Genomic DNA, 22,854 nt, shown 5'->3' on the forward strand with positions numbered 1-22,854 from the left:
TTTATTTATTTATTTTTTTCCTTTGCTGTGAGAAGTGGGTCACATGCTTGAATTATCCATTTGCAGGGTTGCATGCCTCAATACCAAGAATCTGCACCGAGCAAGAGACCTCTGCTAAGGAGACACAGAGACATATCTGGAGAATGGAGGACAGAAGCGAGGAAGACTGTGTGCAGGAGAACGGACGAAGTGACGAGACGAACAGCAAACCCAGCGGCTCTCCATGCACCAGTCTGAAGGTACATGTGCTAATTTATCTTTCAGAATGCCAGGGTTATTGCTCTTCAACCAGCATGTTTGGTGTGTTGATTTAAGTGTTGTTATGCAGTCATATGCTTGTCTAGTAGCTATACATCTACTTTTTTTTTTGTAAATAACCTAATTAGAGCAACTTTACAATATATTCTTCTGGAAAAAAAAATGGTGATCAGTGGGATGCAATTGTAATTTAAAATGTAATTTCTTAATAAAGATACAACCTTAATAAAACATTAATCCTAAAATACTCAGTAATGTTTCGCTTTTTGATTGAACGTTTTAGAGCTCTCAGGCTTATGAAAAAAAAAACTTGCCATCAGAGTTTGCAGTGTGTCATCATCAAAGAAATCAAAATAACATTTGTTGGCCAGTTCACAAGTAATTATTCTTTCTTAAAAACCACCTAAAATCTGTACAGCAGGCGAGACGTTTCCATTTAGAATACCTTGAAGAAATAATCCAGAGGAGTGATTCAATTTAAGATCTACTCGTCTATTTAAGTGTAAATTTTGATGTAGGTTTAGCATGTTTTGCTAAACTGGTGCTTGTGTTCACTTAGCCTTGGTAGCTTTGGTTTCTATAGCAGTAAACAGCAGCTACTTTCTGATCACGGCTCGGTATTAACAGCCAATGTTATTGCAGTGGTAAGGATCATGGGCCATTTGTGCTTTCTAAGCCTGGATTTGTAGCAGTTCTCTACAGGAACCATTTCTCAATAGCTCATTTCCATGGAATTGTTAATCTATCATAGACCTAATAAGCATAAAAAAGCTATAGAATATGGACTAGGCTTACTCTGCCCACTGCTTGTCAATATCAAAAGTTGTCAATTCACTTCAATAACGTGAACATATTGATACTGAATTTACATGAACTGACATACAGTACATACTAGGAGTACTTTATAGGATCCTGCACCGGTTTTATTGAGTGATTGACTGGATTCATTCTGTGGATATCTGAAGTCATAGTGCATTAACATCAACCTCTCTTAAAATGACTCACAAGTTACATGTGCACATTAAAATAGACCATGATCTTTGTCTCAGAAGGTAATCTGGTTTGGGGACATTTATTTGACTGTTTTTTCAATGTGGACAAATGGATGCATTGGACTAATCACCATGAGGATCAGACGTCATCATAGTTTCTTTTATTAGAAAGGCAGTGAAGCCACGTGGTTCAAAACAGCAAAGGGGAAATCCTCTGGCCTCTTACAGTTGTACGCTACGTCTGTAAGAACATTTCTCAGGGTTGCCTGATGAAATGTGAGCGTAATGAATGTGAAGTTTTTGAGTTGGCTTCCAAACCCATTTGATCTTAGTAAGATTAAGCTTATGATGGTTGAAACTATTCTAATTCATGGATGCCCCGTCACTGCAAAACAAACGTCTCCTTAAGGATCTGCCCCTTGGTCTGTTGAAATGCAGATCTTGTCTTTGTGTCCAATAGTAAGAACCATCTTCAGAAATATTATATTCTCCAGTCCCACTGTCCTGCAAATTTGGATGCACCAAAACTCCACCTCCATTAAATTGAATGACTGGTTGATAACCAAGCCTTTGCAAAATATGCTGGCTTGCCAAGAAGAAAATTTAGTTCAGTATTTATATTTGGAGGATAGTGGCACTCTTAGACTGGAGTATCAGACTTCTGATCTAAACAGTAATGGTATGTTTTGAATAAAAAGTTACTATATTAAAAGTAAAAAAAAAAAAAATCACTTACCTAACATGAAAGTGATGTGTGTGTGTATATATATATATATAATATATATATATATATATATATATATATATATATATATATATATATATATATATATATATATATATATATATATATATAGATATATATATATATATATATATTTATAAGTCTTGTATATTTAAAGGAGGCATCGATTCCTAAATCATAATTCCAAATTATCTCTACAGTTCAAACACAAAACTTATTTATTCAGTTCAGTATATATATATATATATATATATAATATATATATATATATATATATATATATATATATTATATAATATATATATATATATATATATATATATATATATATATATATATAATTTTTAAATCTACAAACATGTTTTAAATGCTAACCATATTCTTGGCTGCATATCTTTTCTGCAAGATTGACTCGATTATTCCCATCTTGCACTCATCAGTCTTTTATTCACTATAAATTTCTGTGAAGTATAATGGCAAGCTCCCAGTCTACCTAAGACTATTCCTCTTTGTCTTTTCTAACCAAGAGCTTCAAACACACTTCCCAAAAGGTAAATAAATAGGGAAAAATGAACAGTCCTAGCAAAAACCCTCCACAAGATCAATCCTTCTGGCAGATCTTTTTTTTACCTAACATGAAAGTGATGTGAGACAATGGTGTTCAAGCAGCTTATCATAATACAGACTGTTGAGGCAGGACAGAGTTATTTCTTCTCAGAATTGTTTAGTTCCCCGAGTGACTGGGTGGGATATGGCACAGCTCGCTACAACTCTAATCCGGTACTCAGTATTATTCTCCGCTTTTGTTAATTCCTCCAAATGGGTTAAAAACTATGGTGCCACAATGTCTCAGTGTGGCCTCATTTTGCATTCATTTATTGCAAAAGACGGAAACTGAGAACTCTTTTTTTTCTATTTTAGATAGGGTTGTTTATCATGCATAGCTTGAAAATTTTCTTGCTTCTTCATGATCGTTAGTTAAAGCTTTTGCTAATACCTTGTAGGTTCACAATAAAAGAAACAGAACTGAATAAATAAGTTTTGTGTTTGAACTGTAGAGATAATTTGGAATTATGATTTAGGAATCGATGGCTCCTTTAAATATACAAGACTTATTTAAATTTTACTTTCACAATTTTTTTTAGTATGCAAAAACTGTGTATAATATAAGGTTGATTTAGAAAGTTTTAACAGTACTCTTGTCAAGAGCGGATCATACTGGGAGTTGCGATTCTAACATGAATATAAAGTGTTTTACAGTGATAATCTAATCTGCTCTTGATGCTGCTGTGTCACATCTTTAATCCTTGATGATTGGTGTTTTTCACTGTGTTTGCAAAAAGCTGCCAGATGGTACAGCCCCCCAACACAAATGGCTTTGACAAATAAAATGAATTGAATTCCAAACAGTCGTCTTTATCCTTTGAGTTTTTTTTGTTTTGTTTTGTTTTGAATTTTGAGTTTTGATGTTCTGTGTTGCTCCATTTTCTGTCTTTGAACTGGTTCGAGGTCTCAGCTCTAGATTAGGCTGATTGGTTTGGTAGGGTGAGCACTGTCATCTCGGGTTACAGGTCACCAAAGGTTACCAGGTTAAATCCCTGTCTCTCTCGACTTTACATGTTAACATTGTGGCCATCTCCATTCACTTGACTTACCACACGTGGTCCATAAACATGCATGCTAGGATTAGTGATAATTACGAATTGGCCATGTTCAGCAGAAGTAGCCTGTGCAATTTGATCCATCAACCATTCTTCCTTACATTTCTAGTCATTCTCAAGTCAGACAGAACAATAGTTTTGTAATATTTAGATAAATTAAAAGAAACTGTTAAAAAAAAAAAAAAAAAAACTCAGTCACGGCAAATAGGAAAGTACTGGCAGTTCTAGGGTTTTAGGTACACACCACAAGTTCCACATTGTGCTTTAACTTTAACTTTTAACATTTTGTTCTCATTGAGATCAGAGCAAACCTCTACCACATGTTTCATGTGTCCCCTACATGGCTTTTAGCAAACTGCAAATTGGCTTCTTTGGGCCTTTCTTTCAACAACAGCTTTCCTTTTACAACCTTTCACAACTGCCAGATTTATAGGGACCAAATCTTAACACATTAAGCTAAGAGTTAAGATTACATACAGATGGACTTTTACATTAAGATTTGACAGTTAAGTTGCCAAATTAAATTGCAATTCAGAACTCCCTAATATTTATTTGTAAAACCTTGAAAAACTACAGATAATTTTCACTCCACTTCACAATCATTTTTTTAAAATTGCATTGATCTTTGTCAAATTCAAATAAAATATATTAAACTTTGTGGTTGTAACAAAGTTTAATGCTTCAATACTTGCACTACACTTTTTCAAAGTTTGATACTTTGAAAATGTTCAAAAGGTACGGTGCTTTTTAAAACAACAACAACAAAAACTAAATAAATCAGACAGCATTTTTCCATGACCTGGTGTAGAGAATAATTCAATAACAACTTGTCTGCTGAAGCACAAAGACACACAGTGGTGCAAACCATCAGCTAACTCAAGTAAATAGCATATTCTTAAATACTGACTTAAAGGCCTAACTCATGGTGATGGAAGATGATTATGCATGGAACGTGGAGTTGTTTTGACGCAAACAAATCACCTTCTGTGGCTTGTCCTGTTCATTAGTTTCTTTCGCTTGTTTATTAGTTTGGAAAGACAGTAACAAAGGCCATTTTGATTCATTAGAAAATGTGATGTCTGGCATCAAAAGGGGAAACGAATGTATATGCATGCTTGTTTGGAACTCTGCCTCCCCAGGAAATGCACATGACAATGTACAATAGCTTAAGCCCCTGAGCCAATTGTGGTGACCAGCATGATCTGTTTACACTGATGCGCTCTGTTCCACTTTAATCATATAAATGAAAGCTATGTATGAGAATGTGCTCCGCTAAGACCATTTTTTTCTGCTGCTAAGGTTACATGTGAAAAGTGTTGAATATATAAAAACAAGTTCTATTCTGGCTAAAAAATTTTTTTCCTCTTTGTAATTTGTTTAATGTGGTTACACAACAACTAATTACAAAGTCAGCTGATTCCAATTCAGCAGCAGCTGAAAGGGACTGTGCTGTTAGAGTTTTATGACTTTGGAAATAACTTTGTGAATTTACAATGATATGCTGTCTTATAAGAGAAGATCAGCTACCTATATGGCCAGAGCGTATCTATTTGATCATGTGCGTAATGTGACTCTCGTGTGCAGGATTTCTCTTGGGCTGTAAGTTGAGTGGAATACATTGTAAGGAAAACAACCAAAGCCTCCAAATGTTCCTTTCTAGCTTACAGGCAGATGGGCTAAGATTAGTCACAGATTAGAGATAACATAAAGGTTGTTCTTTTGTCCAAACTCTATTTTAAGAAGTTACTTTAGACGACTGAAAAACACAAATGTAGACAAACTTGAATAATTAACAAAAAGGAAGAATGGATCTCACTACGTTGAACAAAACATTTGTATTAAAACTAGTTGTGTTATTTTGTTGTTGTTGATTTGCTCTGCTAATAACATAAGTGACGCACACTGATGGGAATGCTGTAATAGTTCCCTATGAAATTCTTCCATATTTTTTAATTCCACTCTGTATGTCTTTATTTTTTGGAATTCCACTTCTTTCATTGCAACTATATTTTTTTACTTAAAAGGTCTGTGGAATAATAAAACATAGTTTGAGAAATCAACAGGCCTGCTTCATGTGCAAAACACAGAACATCACAATTTTCACTCTGCAAAAGGAAATGTTTTTTCTTTTTGTAAACATACTTAATAGTTGAACTGAATACCATAAGACACCTCAAAAAGAAACATAAAACCTTCAAATAGTATAACCTGGTGACAAACCTGCATAAGCGAGGCCTATGATCATTTTTAATGTTGCTTTCATCTGTCAGACATTTTTAATAAAGTAGATGCTAGCTTGTGACAACCACACCTCTGCTTTTGCAGGTAATCATCAAAACATTTCTTTTGGCAGACATCATAACTTTGATGTCTTTCAAGGAGAAGACCCTTGGAAGCTGAAGAACAGTAGAACAAGGACCAGATTATTCATTTGAGCTAAACATATAAACTTACTGCAGCTTTACACTGTATGTTGATTATTTCACCCTTTACAATTTTTTACTTTTCTAGATGGTGTTGCTCCCGTGCTTTTTTTTAATAACACGGGAGCTGGCTGTGATTGATGATTCATACCGACCACGTTAGAGAGGAATTAGCACATGACTTGGGGTCATTTTGCTCCGGCTTTAACAAAAAGCAGATATGTAATGTAATAATCTACTTACTAGATTATCACAAACATTTTGTAATACTCTGCTAATAGTCTACTTTGCAGTTTTATGAGCTACACTTAACAGAAAGAAAATGGGGTTAGGTAGGGATGAAGTGCCAATACCACAGAGTACTGAGTTTCATCATACCTTGAACCTGCTTGATTATGACCAGCCAGGTGAGAGCTCTGACTTCACAGACCAATTAAGCACACCAGACAATATTGGAAACAATCCTTAGTTTTCTATTTTTACAACAACAAAACAAAAACAAACAAAAAAACACAAATAACGGATCAAGCTTCAAAGCAACACAATTGATGGAAACTTAATTCAAAATAAACACACACAACATTGTCCAAAGCAAAAGCAGTAAACCATAATCTAAAGAATTGCAGTACTATGTCTAGTGTGCACAATATTTCAGCTATTTGCCCTGAAAATCCAAAGCAAAAGAAGTAATAGACTTTACATTTGGGGGTATTTAAAGCCATCTTCTTTTAAAGACCATATTGAAAATAAACTGTAAAGAGACTTAAGTAGCCTAGACATTTGAGCCTTGAAACGAGACCTTTTTTCCAATTGTTCAAAGATTATGAACTTAGTCAAAGCTGTTGCCATTGGCATGGCGCCCAATCCACAAACTGCCACTGTTCTAATAGCAAAATCCAATTTTTGTTCTTGTAAATATTTTATCTTATTTCTTTCTCTCATTCAATTCCCCAGATGTTTCTGGTAGCATTGTCATTCGCCTATTTTGCCAAGGCTCTGTCGGGGAGCTACATGAAGAGCACAATAACTCAGCTGGAAAGACGCTTTGACATCCCCAGCTACCTAATTGGAGTCATTGATGGGAGCTTTGAGATAGGTGAGTGGGCTTGTCTGTCACTGGTGTTATTTTGTTGTTAACATTTCATACCACCATGTTCCAAATCTATTTTTCTTCATTTTACTTCTGCTGAAAATATGAATGGGTCATTCAGATATTTAGACCACAGATAAAGGATTAATGAGATTTCCTAGAAAAAGACACACTGGTGTGTTTGTGTGTAGTGAGTCAGAGTCTCAAATAAGGGCATAACAAAGATATCGAAGATGTGCCCAGCCATAGCATAGAATCTGTAAGATGATTCTTTCAACATAACTCCCTTATGTTATTAATTTAACGTCTTGTCCACACTCCCCTTTCCTCCCCCCAGTGATGCTATTTATGACGGGGCAGATCAGCCGACATTTACAAGCTTTGATTTTGACATGCAAATCACCTTCTCTCACATTTATCATTACACTGCAGTGAGAACATCCACTGGGTGTTTTCAGATAAACATCACATGTATTCAGGAGCAAAATAGAGGTACAAACACATGGAAATACATAAGATTGACTGAATTGTCGGCCTGTTTGAACGTATCACCACAGATGGATTATGTTCAATGACTTTCTCAAGAAGAAAATGCCACTTAGAGATGTGATTTTGAAACTCTGTTGTAATGCACTGACAATCCAGCTTGAACTGGACTGATCTCTCAGGAACCAGGTTATGAAAGTTTTTGAAGCTTTGAAGGCGAACTCAAGAAAAATCACATTGTTTGAAAGCGTTGCAAAGGTGGAAAAAGTTGGAAATAACAGCATTTTTAGGGCTCTTTGATAGTTGACTTTTTATAGGCATAAGTGTCAAGTATAAACAAATACAATATACCAATACCACACATTTAAAAATGTATAGCTTATGCTAACATGCAATGCCTGTGCCTGGATTGAACTTTGTTAGACAGTGAAAGTTTAAAATGCAAATCAAAAAGAGAATAAAAACACAACACAATGAAGAACCAAACTATTCAATACAAAGTTTTCAGTGTAAGTTTTCATCAAAAGAAAAATTGTGGTCATCGACCACATATGTAGTGATGAGTGATAGCCACAAATGTCAAATTAAAACTACTTCAGTTTTAATTTGATAGAATTGTATGAAATCTAATTATCATATTAACTTAAGTCCTAAATTTGTTTGTGCACGTGTCAAATTTTCTAAGAATCCAACTAACAAGTCTTTTTTAAAGTTTTTTTTTGTGACAGTAGTGGTTTTATTTGCATTACTAATCAGGTAATGGACAGAAAAAGAAGGGGGAAAGACACAAAGAAAAGGCCTCAATGTCCTGAATCGAACTCCTAAAGGCTTGTTGAGGATTTCTGGCTTGTTTATGTGAAGCCCTCGCTCTAACTCTGCAGGGCACACCCCCTGTTAATACTTGTTGACAATTTGCCTGTTAATCTTTGGATTTAAATCAATGCTGTAACTCAGTTGTAGTAAAAGCTAACTTGTTGTTTTTTTAACCATTCAAAATAAGACATGAAATTTCAAGCCTTGCCGCAGCAAACTCTAAATGCCGAGACAATTGTGTTGAAACTGAAGCAATCTTCCCACCAGACATATAAGCCATGTCATTGGCATTCAACTGAAAAAATGTACTAGGACAGAAATAAAATGAAATTGTTTTACATGCAAACTAAAACAAAGTGTGACAGATACTGAGTCTTGAGATATACCATTATAAAATGTACTTATGACAAAGCATAGTTCAGAAGGTATAAAGCAGACCACTTGAAGTTTGTCTTAGAAAATGTATGCTTGGTCATTAGAATAACATTGTATGGTATCTGTCTAATGACTTTTTACTATGAAAACATATTGCTCCAGCTTCTTTCCCTTTATTAAGTGGAGCAATCTTAATGGGAGAAGTTGTCATATTTTGATTTTTTGTTGTCATTTTGAAAACATTTCAAGCCTTTATATCCTTTCGAATGTACAGATTCTATGTTTGTCTTCTGTTCAAAATAAAATGAATTAGAACATCTTATGCACCTTTGTATCAAGTTTTGTGTAAACAGAAACAGCAATGACTTTGTCAACCCAAGCCCCATTTTCTGTTTCCTTGTTCACTGCTAAAGCTATTTCTGGTCTGCGATATAGTCTTGTGCCAATCTGTCCTGTTTACACTTTAACATGATTGTGAGAGGTTTTACCATTATGTTATTTTGTTTCTCAGAAATCACAGTTATATTATGGTGGGGAGTTGAAATCTGGGTCAGGGAAGATTAGTCATCTATCAGTGGCTCTAACATAACAATCTGGACCTCTGGCAGCACTGCAGGCATGGAAAGTGGTGCTTTTTCCCTCCATGCTCATCTGCAAAAGAAAAGGTTGATGATAGCACGTCAGATTAACTCGTCACTGGATGTCTCTATTCCCTTTACCTCCATCGCTCCGTCTCTCGTGAAAACAACTTCTCTCATGTGGCCTAGGCAACAAGCCTTTTCCATAGGACTATTGCCATGGCAACATGGAGGCAGAGCAGGGCAGTGTGAAGAGAAAAAGGAAGAAAATCTCAAGAAAGACGAGAGGTGAATCAAGCAGTGAGCAAAAACCAGGGATGCTTTTGGAGACAGAGCAAAGATTCGTAATGAGAAATTACAATCATGACACTAATTCTATCTGCCACATAATCTCAAGTAACAAGTTTATTTTTTTAATGGTGTGACTTTTCACATGTAATTTTTGACTTAGTATCTCCCTAAATCAAATTCACACATAAGTACTTGTATATTCCCCAGAATTTAAAGGTTCCTAATGCCCTGAACTTCTAAACACATGCATCTCTGATATAATGCTGTCTAAATGGGTTAGACTGTGTGATGAAAGTTTATCTTTCTACTCTACCTTTCTATCATTTTCCACAGGGAGCGTATGTCAGAAAACATAGACAGAGTGAATTTTGAAATGATAAAACTTTGATGTCTGTTTTTGATTTTCTAAAACTATTTAGAGATTTAAGAAATCATTCTTAAATCACTCTTTTATAAACTCTTCCCAAATCATTAATAGAAACTTGTCAGTTTGAAAAATATGCCTAACAGCCAACCTACTAAATATATTAAACAATTTAATGGTTTTGGGATGGGTATGAATGGCTGCTTGGCAACTAAATCCACTCTCTTGTTCTGCATTAATCCAGGTCTTATTCAGGACAAATATTTAGAGCCACTGTGAAACTCCTCAGTTCTGAGCTTTTTGCTTTTGATGCCAACCTGGCTCAGCACTGGCTTCTCTGTCATTTCAGCTTGAAATATTTCCAAACAAAATGAAAATGGTTAACCACACTATTGTGTAAAAATGTGAAGACAGAAACAAATTTGATAAAATTAGCCCATTTCTCCACTTTTTCAGTTCTCAAAATTGCTTGAGTCTTTATAACAATTGATAATGTAGTTATAACATGCTCGTTTATGTCAAATCCCCTGAGTTTTGGTGAACTGCTCTAATAATTTGCACGGCTGATACACAAAGTAAGATACAACATGCTGCTTCCAAGAATAAGGAATGGGTTTTCAGACAGAGGTGGAGGCAAAACTCTCAGAAAAAAGCAAGAAAACTCAAAGGTGCTAAAGCAACTATGAAAATGTGTGTCTTCTGAGTTCCTGTGGGATTGTCTCAGTGTAGAAACATGGGAACGTCCAAACATCAAAAAGAAGGTTTGAAAACCTGTAGCTGAAATATTAATTTACCTGAGGGAAGCCCAATCTGTTCTTTGAACATGTTTGTATCTCCTGCACTGTATGTATGCGTTCAGTGACCATTTATTGTTCGCTCTTGCTGTATTTGTGCTGTTGCCACCCAGCATGAACATTGTTAAATGGTGATACTGGTTTAATCTCCACAGGTAACCTGCTGGTGATAGCGTTCGTCAGTTACTTTGGGGCTAAGCTTCATAGACCGAAGATCATATCTTTGGGATGCTTATTGATGTCTTTTGGCACCTTCATCATTGCTCTGCCCCACTTCATCATTGGACGGTAAGTAAAAAAAAAAAAGAAGCTTATTCTTTGTCAGAAGTGAATGTAGAAATCCACAACCTTCTCACCTTGTTATTCTATTGGTGGGGAAGTTCTTGTTTTTGCAGTTGTTTCTGTCATTTCCTCTTTGGCTTGTTAGTTTATAAAAGAGTGATAATCAGCTGGCAGCCAAGTAAATCTTAGAAGCTCTTTGCATCTGAGCTGATCAAGTGTAATATAATATGCAAATGTACAAAATGTCCCAATCCTACGTGACACAAATACTAAAGTTTGACAGAAAACTACCAGAGGAGCACTTTCCTTTTGGGATTAATACTGTGTAACTCATAACGTGGATTTTAGTACTTAATTTCCATTAAATAGCTGCATTACATACTAACTTTCAGCGCTTCTATTATATAATTATCTACATCTTGTCTAAAATCACAAAAAAGTTACATTTACATTTTTTCAGTTAAAAATTTTAAAAAAATATATTATTGGTAAACAAAAAGAAAAGATGTCCAAATAAAACTAGAAAAAAAATCCAAACTTCTTGGCCATTTATGTTTAGCAGAAGTTGAAATAAATAACAAATATCTTTTAATTATTGGTAAACATTTGACTTTCATGCAAGTTTTGTGACTTACTTTTATTAAAATACTTGCAGCAATGTGTGTGAAGTTCATAATGTGGGAGATATGATGATTGCAAAGTTATTCACAAGTTATGTTCTACCTGTTATTTTCTTTTTTAATTTTATTTAACCACTGGAGATAGACACTATCCCTCCAGGGACCCTGCTAAAATAGACAATCTTTGACAAAAATTGTTGAATTAAGTTCATTCAACCAAGAAGTTGGTTTCTGAAATGTAAAATAAAAATAACTATAACACAGAAAATTATTCCCAAAAAAGTAAGTTATGTGTTTTAATTTATATCATGTTAAAAAAACAAAATATTAAAATTGATTAGTGGCCTTCTCAATAATTATTGAACACATATCTATTGACATTACAGCAATCAAACCCCTAACATAAATGTAAACATAAATCTTCACTGTTATGTTGACAAATTATCTTTGAAGATGAACTCCAGGTTTTTGATGTTAGAAGGCTTTACCATCACCCAACTCTTTAGATTCTCTGTTGGGTTAAAAGATGGAATCCGGCTGGATCTCAAAAAAAAAAAAGGTCAACGTCATTTTCAATGATAAGAAACATGCTGATAAAATAAAAGGAAATACTTTAAATCTAAATCAGTCTATTAATAATTGCCCTTGACCTGCTGATATCTTTGTGCCCAGCTATGAGTTTGAAACGTCGGTGAGATGGGTAGTGAACTCGACGCACAACTCATCTCCCTGTCAGGGAGATTCACCAGGAGACCAACCTGGTATTTCACCTCAAGTGCCGTCCACAGGTGGGTTTACAAAAAAAAACACACACACACACACAAGCAAAGCACACAAAGGCTATATCATAATTTAGATATATCTCACTCCAGGCTGCGAAGGCGAGTCCAACTTATCAATGTGGATATACGTGCTTCTGGGGAATGTCTTGCGGGGGATTGGGGAGACACCCGTTCAGCCCCTGGGGATCTCTTACATAGATGACTTTGCTACAGAAGAAAATGCTGCACTTTACATTGGTAAGAAAAGCTTCATTATATACTTACTTAGACAAACATTTTTTTCAATGCTTTAAATACATCACTATTTATTCTGTGGTAAGCAACAACAACAAAAATCCTAAAAGTGTGGCACTTTTAACAGTGAACAATGTTCACTTTGAAGCGTAGCACCTTTGCTCCAAAAACACCATATTTGCAGAAAGCTTTTCCCTGTGCAGCAGTGTTTTGTTTTGTTTTTATTTCCAAGAACATGAGCAAAGCGATAAATCTCTCATTTGTTCTACGGCAGGAGATTATGCGTATTACTGAAAAAGAACATCCTGAGTCAGCAGATGTTTTCCACTCAAATTAGGATTTGACAAAAGGGTTTAACCTTATTGTACATGTACAGTAATCTTATATGTGTAAAAACAATATTTTCGTTCAAACATTTTTCTCAGTTCAGTGCAGTTATGAGGAGTTTTTCTATTTTTTAATGACCTAGGCTGTGTGCAGACCATTTCAGTTGTTGGGCCTGTGTTTGGATACCTGCTAGGCTCCCTTTGTGCCAAGATTTACGTGGACATTGGGTTTGTGAAGATGGGTGAGTATAAGCACTTTTTCCAGATCATCCAGAGTGTAGTAAACCTTATCAGGTAATACAGTACCATGCAAAAGTAATTAGATCTCTTGCCTTTTTTCACTTTTCAGCCACAAATAGGACTTTATTTTAGCTAGACATTATGTGATAGACCAACACAAAGTACATCCTTGTTGAGTGGGAAAAGGGAAGAAACATGATTTTTTCTTTTTTCATTATTTTTCAAAATAATATGAAAAGTGTTGTCTTTATTTGTATTCAGCCCCTTCATTCAATACAGATTCTACTTATGTATAATTTATTGAGTATAAACAGAGCTGTTCTTTGAAGGTCTCAGAGGTTTGTTAGAAAACATTTGGTAACAATCAGGCATCTCAGGGTCAAAGTTTAAATCAGAGTTAGGTTTTAAACAACTCTCAGAGCAACAATCCATCTCAACATGAAAATAGGGGTAGGCATTTATTGTATAATTTATTATTATGAAAAATGTTGTATGATGCTCTGAATATTGATTTATTAGACTAAAAAAATAACAGTACTGCCAACATTATTAAATTGAATAATATGGCTCAATGCAGTAACAATAGACAGTTTAATGATAAGAATCACACTTCTTAACTGTTCTTAGTTGTAAGCTATTTTAAATTTACTGTTTGCGCATTTGACGTTAAGCCGTCTTATACTTATTAGGAACAGGTTTGTCATGTTACTGTTGTAGCATCCCACTAAAGGCTGGGCCTTTTTCTGAACATATGCTTTGTCATATCTACTACCGACCTTTATCCCAAAAGTCGGTAGTGGACTTGTCAAAGTTAGACCCCTTGTTTGTATTGGAAAACACTCTGTAGAGTGGAATAGGAAGACAGAAATGCACATTTACATGTTGTTTACTGAGGAAGCAAGTTAACATGGAGTTACATGGAGCTATGAATGCTGAGAAATTATTGCCCGATGTAGTAAGCATGGGTTGCATGCTTGCACTTTTGCTTTGTAGCAAGAAGGTCCTGGATTCAAATCCCAGCAACATGGAGTTTGCATGTTCTCCATGTATGATTTTTTTCCACAATCCAAAAGCATGACAGTTAAAGAAATGTATCTGTCTAAATTGGGTAAAGTAGTGTGGACATTTGTGTGTGTGTGCATGATCGTATGATATACTGTTGACCTGTCCAAGGTGTACCTTTCCTCTTGCTGGAGATAGGGACTGGTCCTCCTGTAGCTCTGTCAGGCTTAGAGGGTCTAGACTATGGAGGGCTGGATGGCTGTTGTTAGCATATCTGACCTTGTTGCACCATTACTGGCCATCACTGGTGAGGTGAAAAAGATCCTATCATCCATCGAACCAATGCATATAGTTATCAAATCCAGCAGTGGGTGGAGTACGCACAATTCAGAATTGTGAACAGGTGTACAGAATCAATGCTTTTCAGCTGATAAGGCGACCTGGAGGACAAAGCTCTCTGACAGGCAACAATCAAATAGAGTGCAGTCAGGAGGTATATTGAAGAGGGTAGAAAGACAGGTGCAACAGTCATAAGAAGAAAACCCAGCTTTTTCTAATCCTGTAAAGGTTCTTGAATGGAAAGCAGTCAGCAACAAAGAGTGCATTAAGTCAGTGTCAGCACTTCAAACTGTAATAAAATGTTTACAATGTGAACAAAAGACTAAGGCTCTAAAGATTCAAGACTACTTTATTTATTTTTTGAACCTGTTTATGAAACTCTTCTGAAAATCAAAGCACAATTTGTGAACTGAGATGTTAGGAAGTGAAAGGAATGAAGAAAAGTTTTTGCTAAATAAAAATACAGTGATTTGAATTGAGAAAAAAACCCTTACTTAAAACTGAAAATGACATGAACTTGAGTTTTCAGGGTCAATATGCACTCACATAACACTCAGATGAAAAGATGAGTATTAAGTGCAAAGGCTTTGAAAAGCTTTTCTGACGACCAGTGTCATTTAATTTAACATAACATACAGAATCTTTGCGGCTCTTTGTTGTAAGGAGGCCATCAATGAGACCAGGTTTGTGCTTACAAAGAGTTTAAGCTCTTTAAGTAATTTTTTGGTTACCTTAGCAATGGAGACAGAAATCTAATATAATTACTACAATACGCAATGACTCCAAAGATCAGTACTTTTTCCATATTAAAATTAAAATGAAGATATTTTTTGCAAACATGTTTCCGTTGCCAGTGTCAATGTGTAATGATATGCTGTAATAATGCTGGTAATGCAGTGATATGAAAAAGTGTTTGCCGCTTTCCTGATTTTCTTTTTTTTTTGGCATGTTTGTTTAGTGTAGCTGTTCATTGTTAAGGGGAAAAAAAAACATGACCCTGTGTGAAATGATGATCCTTTGCGGCAACTACTGCAATCAAACATTTGTGAAAACTGACACTAAGTCTTTTCCTGCCAGTGGAGAAATTTTGGTATTCTTATCTTTGTAGGATTATTGTAATTCAGCCACACTGGAGAGTTTTCTAGCCTGAACTGCCTTTGTAAAACTATGCCACATGGGATTCAAGCCAAGACTTTGACTTGGCCACTCCAATGTTTTCATTTTGTTTTTCTTCAGCCATTCAGTGATGAGCTTATTATGTTTTGGATCATTGTCCTGCTACAAAAGGCAGTTTAATTTCAGCTTGAAGTCAACAACAAATGGTCCGGCATTCTCCTTTGAAAAACACTTTGTGAAAAAACGTCAACAGTAACTTTAGATAAGCATTTATTGCTGTCCATCAAGCTGGGAAAGGGTGATTGGTCATTTTCAAAGAATTTCAAATGGATCATTCTGCACTGAGAGTATCATTCAAAGATATTAATCTTGGGATCTTTACTGCAAACCCAAATGACTGTTGCAAATAAGATTGAGCAAATGAAAAAAACTCCTTTATCAAAAACTGGTAGTCATATAGAAGAGGAAAACTTCCACTGGTCTTTGCCGAAGGCTTTTTATACAAGTTGTTGGATTATGTTTTTGATTTAAAACAGTTTTAATTTTGTAAAATTTTGTCATATGTGTGTGAAGATGTGCAAAAGGGTTCAGAGTTCAACAAGTTGTTTAAACACAGGACACCTTATTATTTAATATTCATAACTCTGCGCAATGAGTTTCTTAAAATGTGTTAAGCTAAAATCATTTAATTTCTTTGTATGCCTTTTTACGCTGTGTTTCTCCAACATAGACACCATCACCATTACACCAGCAGATGCCCGATGGGTGGGTGCCTGGTGGCTGGGCTACCTCATAGCTGGGGTCATAACTTTGCTCTCTGCCATCCCGTTCTGGTTTCTGCCCCGATCTCTGCCCACAGCTGGTTCTAGGGTCCGAAAGATGGGCACTCAGGAGGAAGCAAGTTTCATCAAGGAGACTCCCCATTCTAAGTACAAGTATCAAGCAGAGGAACACAGCAGTTTTGTAGAAATGGCTAAAGGTGATGATGGGGAGATTGTTTTGCTATTATTACCAACAACTGAAAATGTTAAATTTCTTCAATCAGCTGCTTTCCCCATGCTGTTGTTAATCCATCTATTACACACTTTTGTTAATAATAAGATCTGCTTCTTTACAGACTTTATTCCAACCCTGCGAACTCTTCTTGGACACCCTGTGTATGTGATCTACCTGTGTGTGGTGGTCATCCAGCTGAACTCCCTCATAGGCATGGTCACGTACAAGCCCAAGTACATCGAGCAGCATTTCAGGCAGTCTGCCTCCAAGGCTAACTTTCTCATGGGTATGGTGTATGTACTAAAACATTGTCAGTTCATTACAATTGGATAAACATAACTGAGAAGGAAAGTACTTCAGCCACCTGTTTCTTGTCAGTGATCAAGCTCATCAACTTAAAAGCTCCACCCACTCAATGCATTCTGGTCTCTGCTCTCACTCCCTGTGTTCTCCTGTAAGTCTCACTGCATTCTCACTATCAACTCACCGCCTTTGTTTGTCTACATTTGGGTCCCTTCAACAACCAAACATCTTGACAGAAGAAACAAGCCGGCAAGAATCAGCAGATTTAATTTTTGCAGAAATGGATTATTTAGGAACAACTGATAAGCTTTACATTGACACTGTGGCCAAGCACTGTTCAGCTGACAGGTGCTTAAATGTAGCGGTTGATTGCCTTTAAGCCCTTAATGACTGGACTCCTCACTAATCCTCCTTGGGCTTTGTGGAGCTGTTGGGGCTGAGGGGTGCAACCCGGTCTGTCAGATAGAGTTGGCTGAAATATACTTCAATCCACTTTGGTTACATCAGCTGCCAATCTGCCTTGCATCCGTGTCAGCACCAGTTTCTATTTCTGCTGCTGCTTCGTCCTCCAACACTAATGCCACCACCGCAAAGACGCCTCCACTACTTCTCCTGGGGATCTGGCTGTCACCTCTATTCCAGGCTTCTCTGGGAAGTCAGACTGGGGCCTCCACTACTCATCCACATTAGTTGAGTCATCAACCTTTTGACCAACAGCTGGCACCACGCTTTACAACCTTAAAATCTGCTCTTTGCCCCTGAAAACCAGCAACTTTCACCAGTTGCCTGTCTGTTGGCGGTAGCAGCAATTCTTCTGTCAGCAGCAGCCTTTGCATCCACTGCAGCAGAACCAGCTGTCCCTGCAGAACCTAGCGCTTGGGTACCATACTGCAGAGTTCCATCATGGGTCTTGTACATCTGCAAAGCTTCTACGTGGATGACCGGAGCTTCTGCATAGGTCATCTTCCCCAGAACAAGAGTTACTTTGTGGGTCGTCTTTCCCAGCTCCTGAGCCTTGGTTTGGGTCCCAGTAAGCTGTCATCTCCAGGAATCCTCATGGGGACTTTGCTGTCATCTGGTTTACCTCAAAGGTCTTTCAGCAACTGGACTCCAGAGATTCAGATGCTCTGCTGCAATGTTCCAATGTTTTCTGTCGTCTCAAGACTCCTGACTATTGTTGCTGCCGGGCATCAAGGTTTCTATTCCTGTAGACCCTCTGAAGTACCAGCCTCCAAGCTCCAAGTTTCTGTACAGCTGACCTCCGGAACCTCTACATCAGGAGTATCAAACTCCAGTCCTCAAGGGCTGGTGTCCTGCAACTCTTAGATGTGCCTCTGCTGCATCACACCTGAAGAGAATAATTGTGTCATTAGCAGGTCTCTGGAGATCTTACACAAGTAGGAGGTGATTAAGCCATTTCATTCCAGTGTTTTGTACCTGTGGCACATCTAAAAACTGTAGGACACCAACTCCTGACACCTGTGCTCTACATCATTGACGCTGGGATCCTCAATGACCTTCACGGTTCCTGCATCTTCATAGAATCATAGAAATCCTCCAGACTCCAGGCTTCTTTGTAGGCTAGCCACCTACTTTGTTGGGTTCCTCAGAACCACATCCTTTATGTACTTATAACTTGTTGCTACCAGAACTTTGGGTTTTGTTTATTTTTTACTTTCCCATTTTTCCAAGGCAACACCCCTTCCACACCAGGATCTTGTTTTTTTTTTTGAGGGGGGTTCAGATTTTAATGTTGTTCATTAGTTTCAGCTGTACAGCAGTGTTTCCTCCATGCTCCTTTATGTCATTTCTCTCTCTCTCTCCCTTCCTCAGCCTTCTTGTCTGGTCTCCTCTCTCACTTGCACCTGGTTGTCAGTCTGCCACCTGCTGCTTATCAATAATCAAACTCCTCTGTTTAAAAGCTCCACTTAATTACTGTTGGATTCTTTTGGTATCTTCTCACCATCAACTTGCTTCCTCAGTACTCATTCTGACTTGTTTGTAACTTCTCCAGTTGTTATAAGATCATAGTTTCCTTATTAACACCAAGGACAACATGTTAAAAGCTGGTCACTAATTGTAAGTGTGTTATTGCTATAATTTCAATGAAGGCTATGAACAAAATTTTTGGTGAAATGAAACTGATTTCAAGCTTGAATTTGTCAGAGGAATTAATTATTTTGACCTTAGCTGTGAATTATAATTCATCCTACCAGCAGCCCTGACAGCTACTCTTCCAGCTTTGTGAATATGATAACTGCTCTTCACATGAAATGAAATACTTAATGAAGTTCAGAGAATAAAATGAAAATATCTAGGCTCATCTGGTCTCATTAAGGGAGATGACTGTGCTGCCCGAACTGGATGCATATGAAAGAGAATCAAAAATCAGTAACCATGGTTAATGACGTGAGCCGATCAAAGACAGTCTCTTTGCTCTCATGTTAAATGGAGGCATCAGAGCATAAAATAAAAAGCAGCCATAAAAAAAGTTGTTTTTTTATGGCTGCTTGCGTAGTCATAATTTTCTACTAAAAGTACCTCAAAAATAAATTGCATTCTTGTGCTGACTTCTGTCCAAAATCACCATTAATCTTATTTTGAAATTTCACATTGAAATAATAATTGCTAATTATTTTCAGGTGTGATCAATATCCCTGCTGTGGCATTGGGGATGTTTTCTGGTGGTCTGCTGATGAAGAGGCTGAAACTGAACGTCATGGGAGCAGCAAAGTTTGCTTTTTACACCTCCTTGATTGGATATGTCCTGTCAATGTTGTTTTTCACAATGAGCTGTGAGAACGCCAAAGTAGCCGGAGTGACAGTATCATACAGCAAGTGAGTCTCAATTATGTCCGCACATACTCTACATCCCAAGAGGAGTAACTAGAATTATTAGTAACCCCCAGCTGCCCCCCAACATTTTCCCTGATGAACTCACACAGAACACTTTATAATTCCATGGAAATTACCATGATAAAAATAATAACTTTAATCATAAAGCACTTTCATACTAAGCGCTGAACTGTTACAAGGACTACAGATATTCCGAAAGGAAGAGAAAATCTCCACAAAGTTTGATCAGTGGATATTATTGATGTGTGGATTTGGAAAATAAATAAATAAATAAATAAAATGATATGGCCAAAATTAAAAGTCCTTCTCTGCTTTCTGTACTTCCAAGGTAAATCTGACAATTCATTTGTCTTTAAAAACACACCTAAGCACGAAATTAACTTTCTCACCAGTCTTAAATAATCAATCAGCATTGGACTTTATATCAAAACAACAAAAATATACATCTCATTACAGAGGCTAATAATTCTAACCTTAGTTGTAGGTAAAGCATTCAAGTGAAATGCGGAGCTGTGGTTTTGACAAAACCTAATTTCTGTGGCTTGGATTTATTTAGGCAAATCAGCTATGTGCTGTTTAAATGTTTCCATTAACACCTATTAACCTATTACAGCTACATTTAGAATACGGTGGGTCATACTTTATAGAGTAAATTCATCAATTAAAAGGAACTGCAATGGCTTTATCCTTTGGCTCAGCAGTGGCCACTGGGTGTTGTCTCTTGAGCTGCTCATCATGCAGTGTGTTTGTGCTATAACACAAAATGAAAAGCTTAAAAAAACTCCTCAAAAATGTCAGAATACTATGTCCTTTGAAAGCTTTTGTAAACTGGGTCTTCTGACAGTGAAGCTGAGGCTTTATCTGCAGTGCGTGCTTTGAAAATTTTGCTCAAACAAAAGCAACCACTGACTGGAGATAAGCCGAAGATGCACAGAGAAACACACACAATTCCAAAAAACTCTGACACTGATGGATTAGTATCATTGGTGTCATTGATTTGGCAATTTAATAATTGTTATGTTTAGTTTGTAACATCCTCTTTCTGTTCTCTGTCTTCCAGTGCGGATAGTGTATCCTATGACAAACACTCACTTTTCATGCCCTGCAACTCGGATTGCTTTTGTTCATCGAGTGAGTGGGACCCAGTCTGTGGACAAAATGGCATCTCCTATGTCTCTCCTTGTCTGGCTGGCTGCAATACTTCTACAGGCTCGGGGAAAAACACAGTATGTTTGCACACTACTTATGTGGTATTGCATGTAGAGCACCTTTTTGGTGCATTTTACTCATCTCTACCTGCAAGTATAGGTTTTCAAAGGAACAAAACAGAAAGCTGTGCTTTGTACTCTATATCCTTATTTATCCTGTATTTTTGAGACTATGTATATACATACGTGTTTGTCCTGCTTTATGTGCGACTGTGTGTGCCTCTCCAGATCTTCTCTAATTGCAGCTGTGTTGGTGTGACTGGTAACTTTACGGCCGGAACGGGTCAGTGCCTCAACAAGGAGGACTGCGACAGGATGTTTCCGTACTTCCTAGCTCTCTCTGTCATAACTTCTTTCATCATCTCGCTTGGTGGGACTCCAGGATACATGTTTCTCATCAGGTCAGCTGTATGTTTATAGTCCAATGGCGAAACACATACAGTTACTAATTGTGGTTACAGTTGATTGCACGGTTGACTTGCAGTAAGAATGTTCTGGGATTAAATCCGATCTGGACTCCTGTCTGCGTGGTGTTTTGCATGTTCTTTCGATCCATGTGTGGGTTCTTTCTGGGTATTCTGACTTCTTCTTATAGTCCAAATACACGACTGTTAGATTATCTGGTTTTGCTAAATTGTCTTTAGGGAAGAGTATGTGTATTCTGCCTATTGCCCAGTGTTGTGGAAAACAAAAAGAATCACACAATGTTAGTAGATAAATATGGAATCAGAGTAAATTGTATTTTGCAGACAGATTTCTGCATGTAAAATATATTTCTTGTAAAAGTTAAAGTTGCTATTACATTGAGCTGATTTACACGAAAGATGGCCACACTAATAAGAACGCTATTAGTAACAAGAATTAAAAAGTACTCCAAATTGCAGCTTTTGAAGTAGGAAAATCAGCATAAATTTTGGCAACAAATGCTGGACGTTCCCAAGCTGCCATGAAAGCCAGAGGAGGTGCGAAAAAAGATCTGTTTGTAATTTTGCTGGGTTAATAATTTGATGCTTTGTTGTACCTTTAAGCACTGAGTAGTTCTGTTTTTTTTTCTTCTGTAGCCTACTTGATATGAAAAGGAAAGACATAAAGAAAAGCTGTATGATTTTTCAAATGCTTTTTATGACATCTGCAGCCTTTCTGTGGTTTGTTTTTTTCTGTATTAATCAGAGAATTTGTAACTGAGCACCTTTCAGGAGTAGTGATCACATATTTCTTTCCAGGAGTTATAAAACATTAAAATATGATTAGAGTACATACCATTATACACTATATTTTTAGTACCGAAAACACTGTACCGTTACATTTTCAGTTATTGTACAGAAAATGTGCTGTTATTTTACTTCAAGGCTCACTTTTTTTGCGGTACGTTCAACCACGATTCAATTATTTATCTCTTATTCCATTCTATTTATTATGCACACAGAGAAAAAGAGAACATCTGGCCTTTGTCATGACATTATGTAATAAGCAGCAAACCGCTGCTGAGGTACTGAGCTACTTTCTGCCTGGTATCTTGTTTGGCATAATCTAAATCCAACAGAATATTATTTTAATCATCCAGTCTGTACACAGTGTCCAGTAACTGCTTTGTTCATTCAACCTTCATGACGAACTTTCATAATCGTTCTTTCATTCACTTGCAATACATCTTCATGTTGTTTGTCTCTGCACATTTAA

The 22,854-nt window shown here is 36.7% G+C and overlaps 1 protein-coding gene across 2 annotated transcripts in view; it reads left to right on the forward strand.

The window, feature by feature from the left end:
- LOC129359039 (solute carrier organic anion transporter family member 1C1-like) overlaps positions 1-22,854 on the forward strand; it is a 35,030-nt gene that overhangs the window by 5,167 nt on the left and 7,009 nt on the right. Inside the window, exons 2-12 of one of the 2 annotated variants that reach the window (XM_055028402.1) lie at positions 67-239; positions 7,034-7,175; positions 11,026-11,158; positions 12,445-12,560; positions 12,645-12,791; positions 13,258-13,356; positions 16,542-16,790; positions 16,929-17,093; positions 19,753-19,948; positions 21,027-21,192; positions 21,403-21,575. In XM_055028402.1, the coding sequence (XP_054884377.1) occupies positions 144-239; positions 7,034-7,175; positions 11,026-11,158; positions 12,445-12,560; positions 12,645-12,791; positions 13,258-13,356; positions 16,542-16,790; positions 16,929-17,093; positions 19,753-19,948; positions 21,027-21,192; positions 21,403-21,575 (1,682 nt within the window). In that variant the 5' untranslated portion in view covers positions 67-143. The remainder of the gene's footprint in view (positions 1-66; positions 240-7,033; positions 7,176-11,025; positions 11,159-12,444; positions 12,561-12,644; positions 12,792-13,257; positions 13,357-16,541; positions 16,791-16,928; positions 17,094-19,752; positions 19,949-21,026; positions 21,193-21,402; positions 21,576-22,854) is intronic. The other variant, XM_055028403.1, reaches the window with a different exon arrangement.

This window comes from Poeciliopsis prolifica, unplaced genomic scaffold, assembly GCF_027474105.1.
Source record: "Poeciliopsis prolifica strain line A6 unplaced genomic scaffold, Auburn_PproV2 SCAFFOLD004, whole genome shotgun sequence".
Classification (NCBI taxonomy): Eukaryota; Metazoa; Chordata; class Actinopteri; order Cyprinodontiformes; family Poeciliidae; genus Poeciliopsis; species Poeciliopsis prolifica.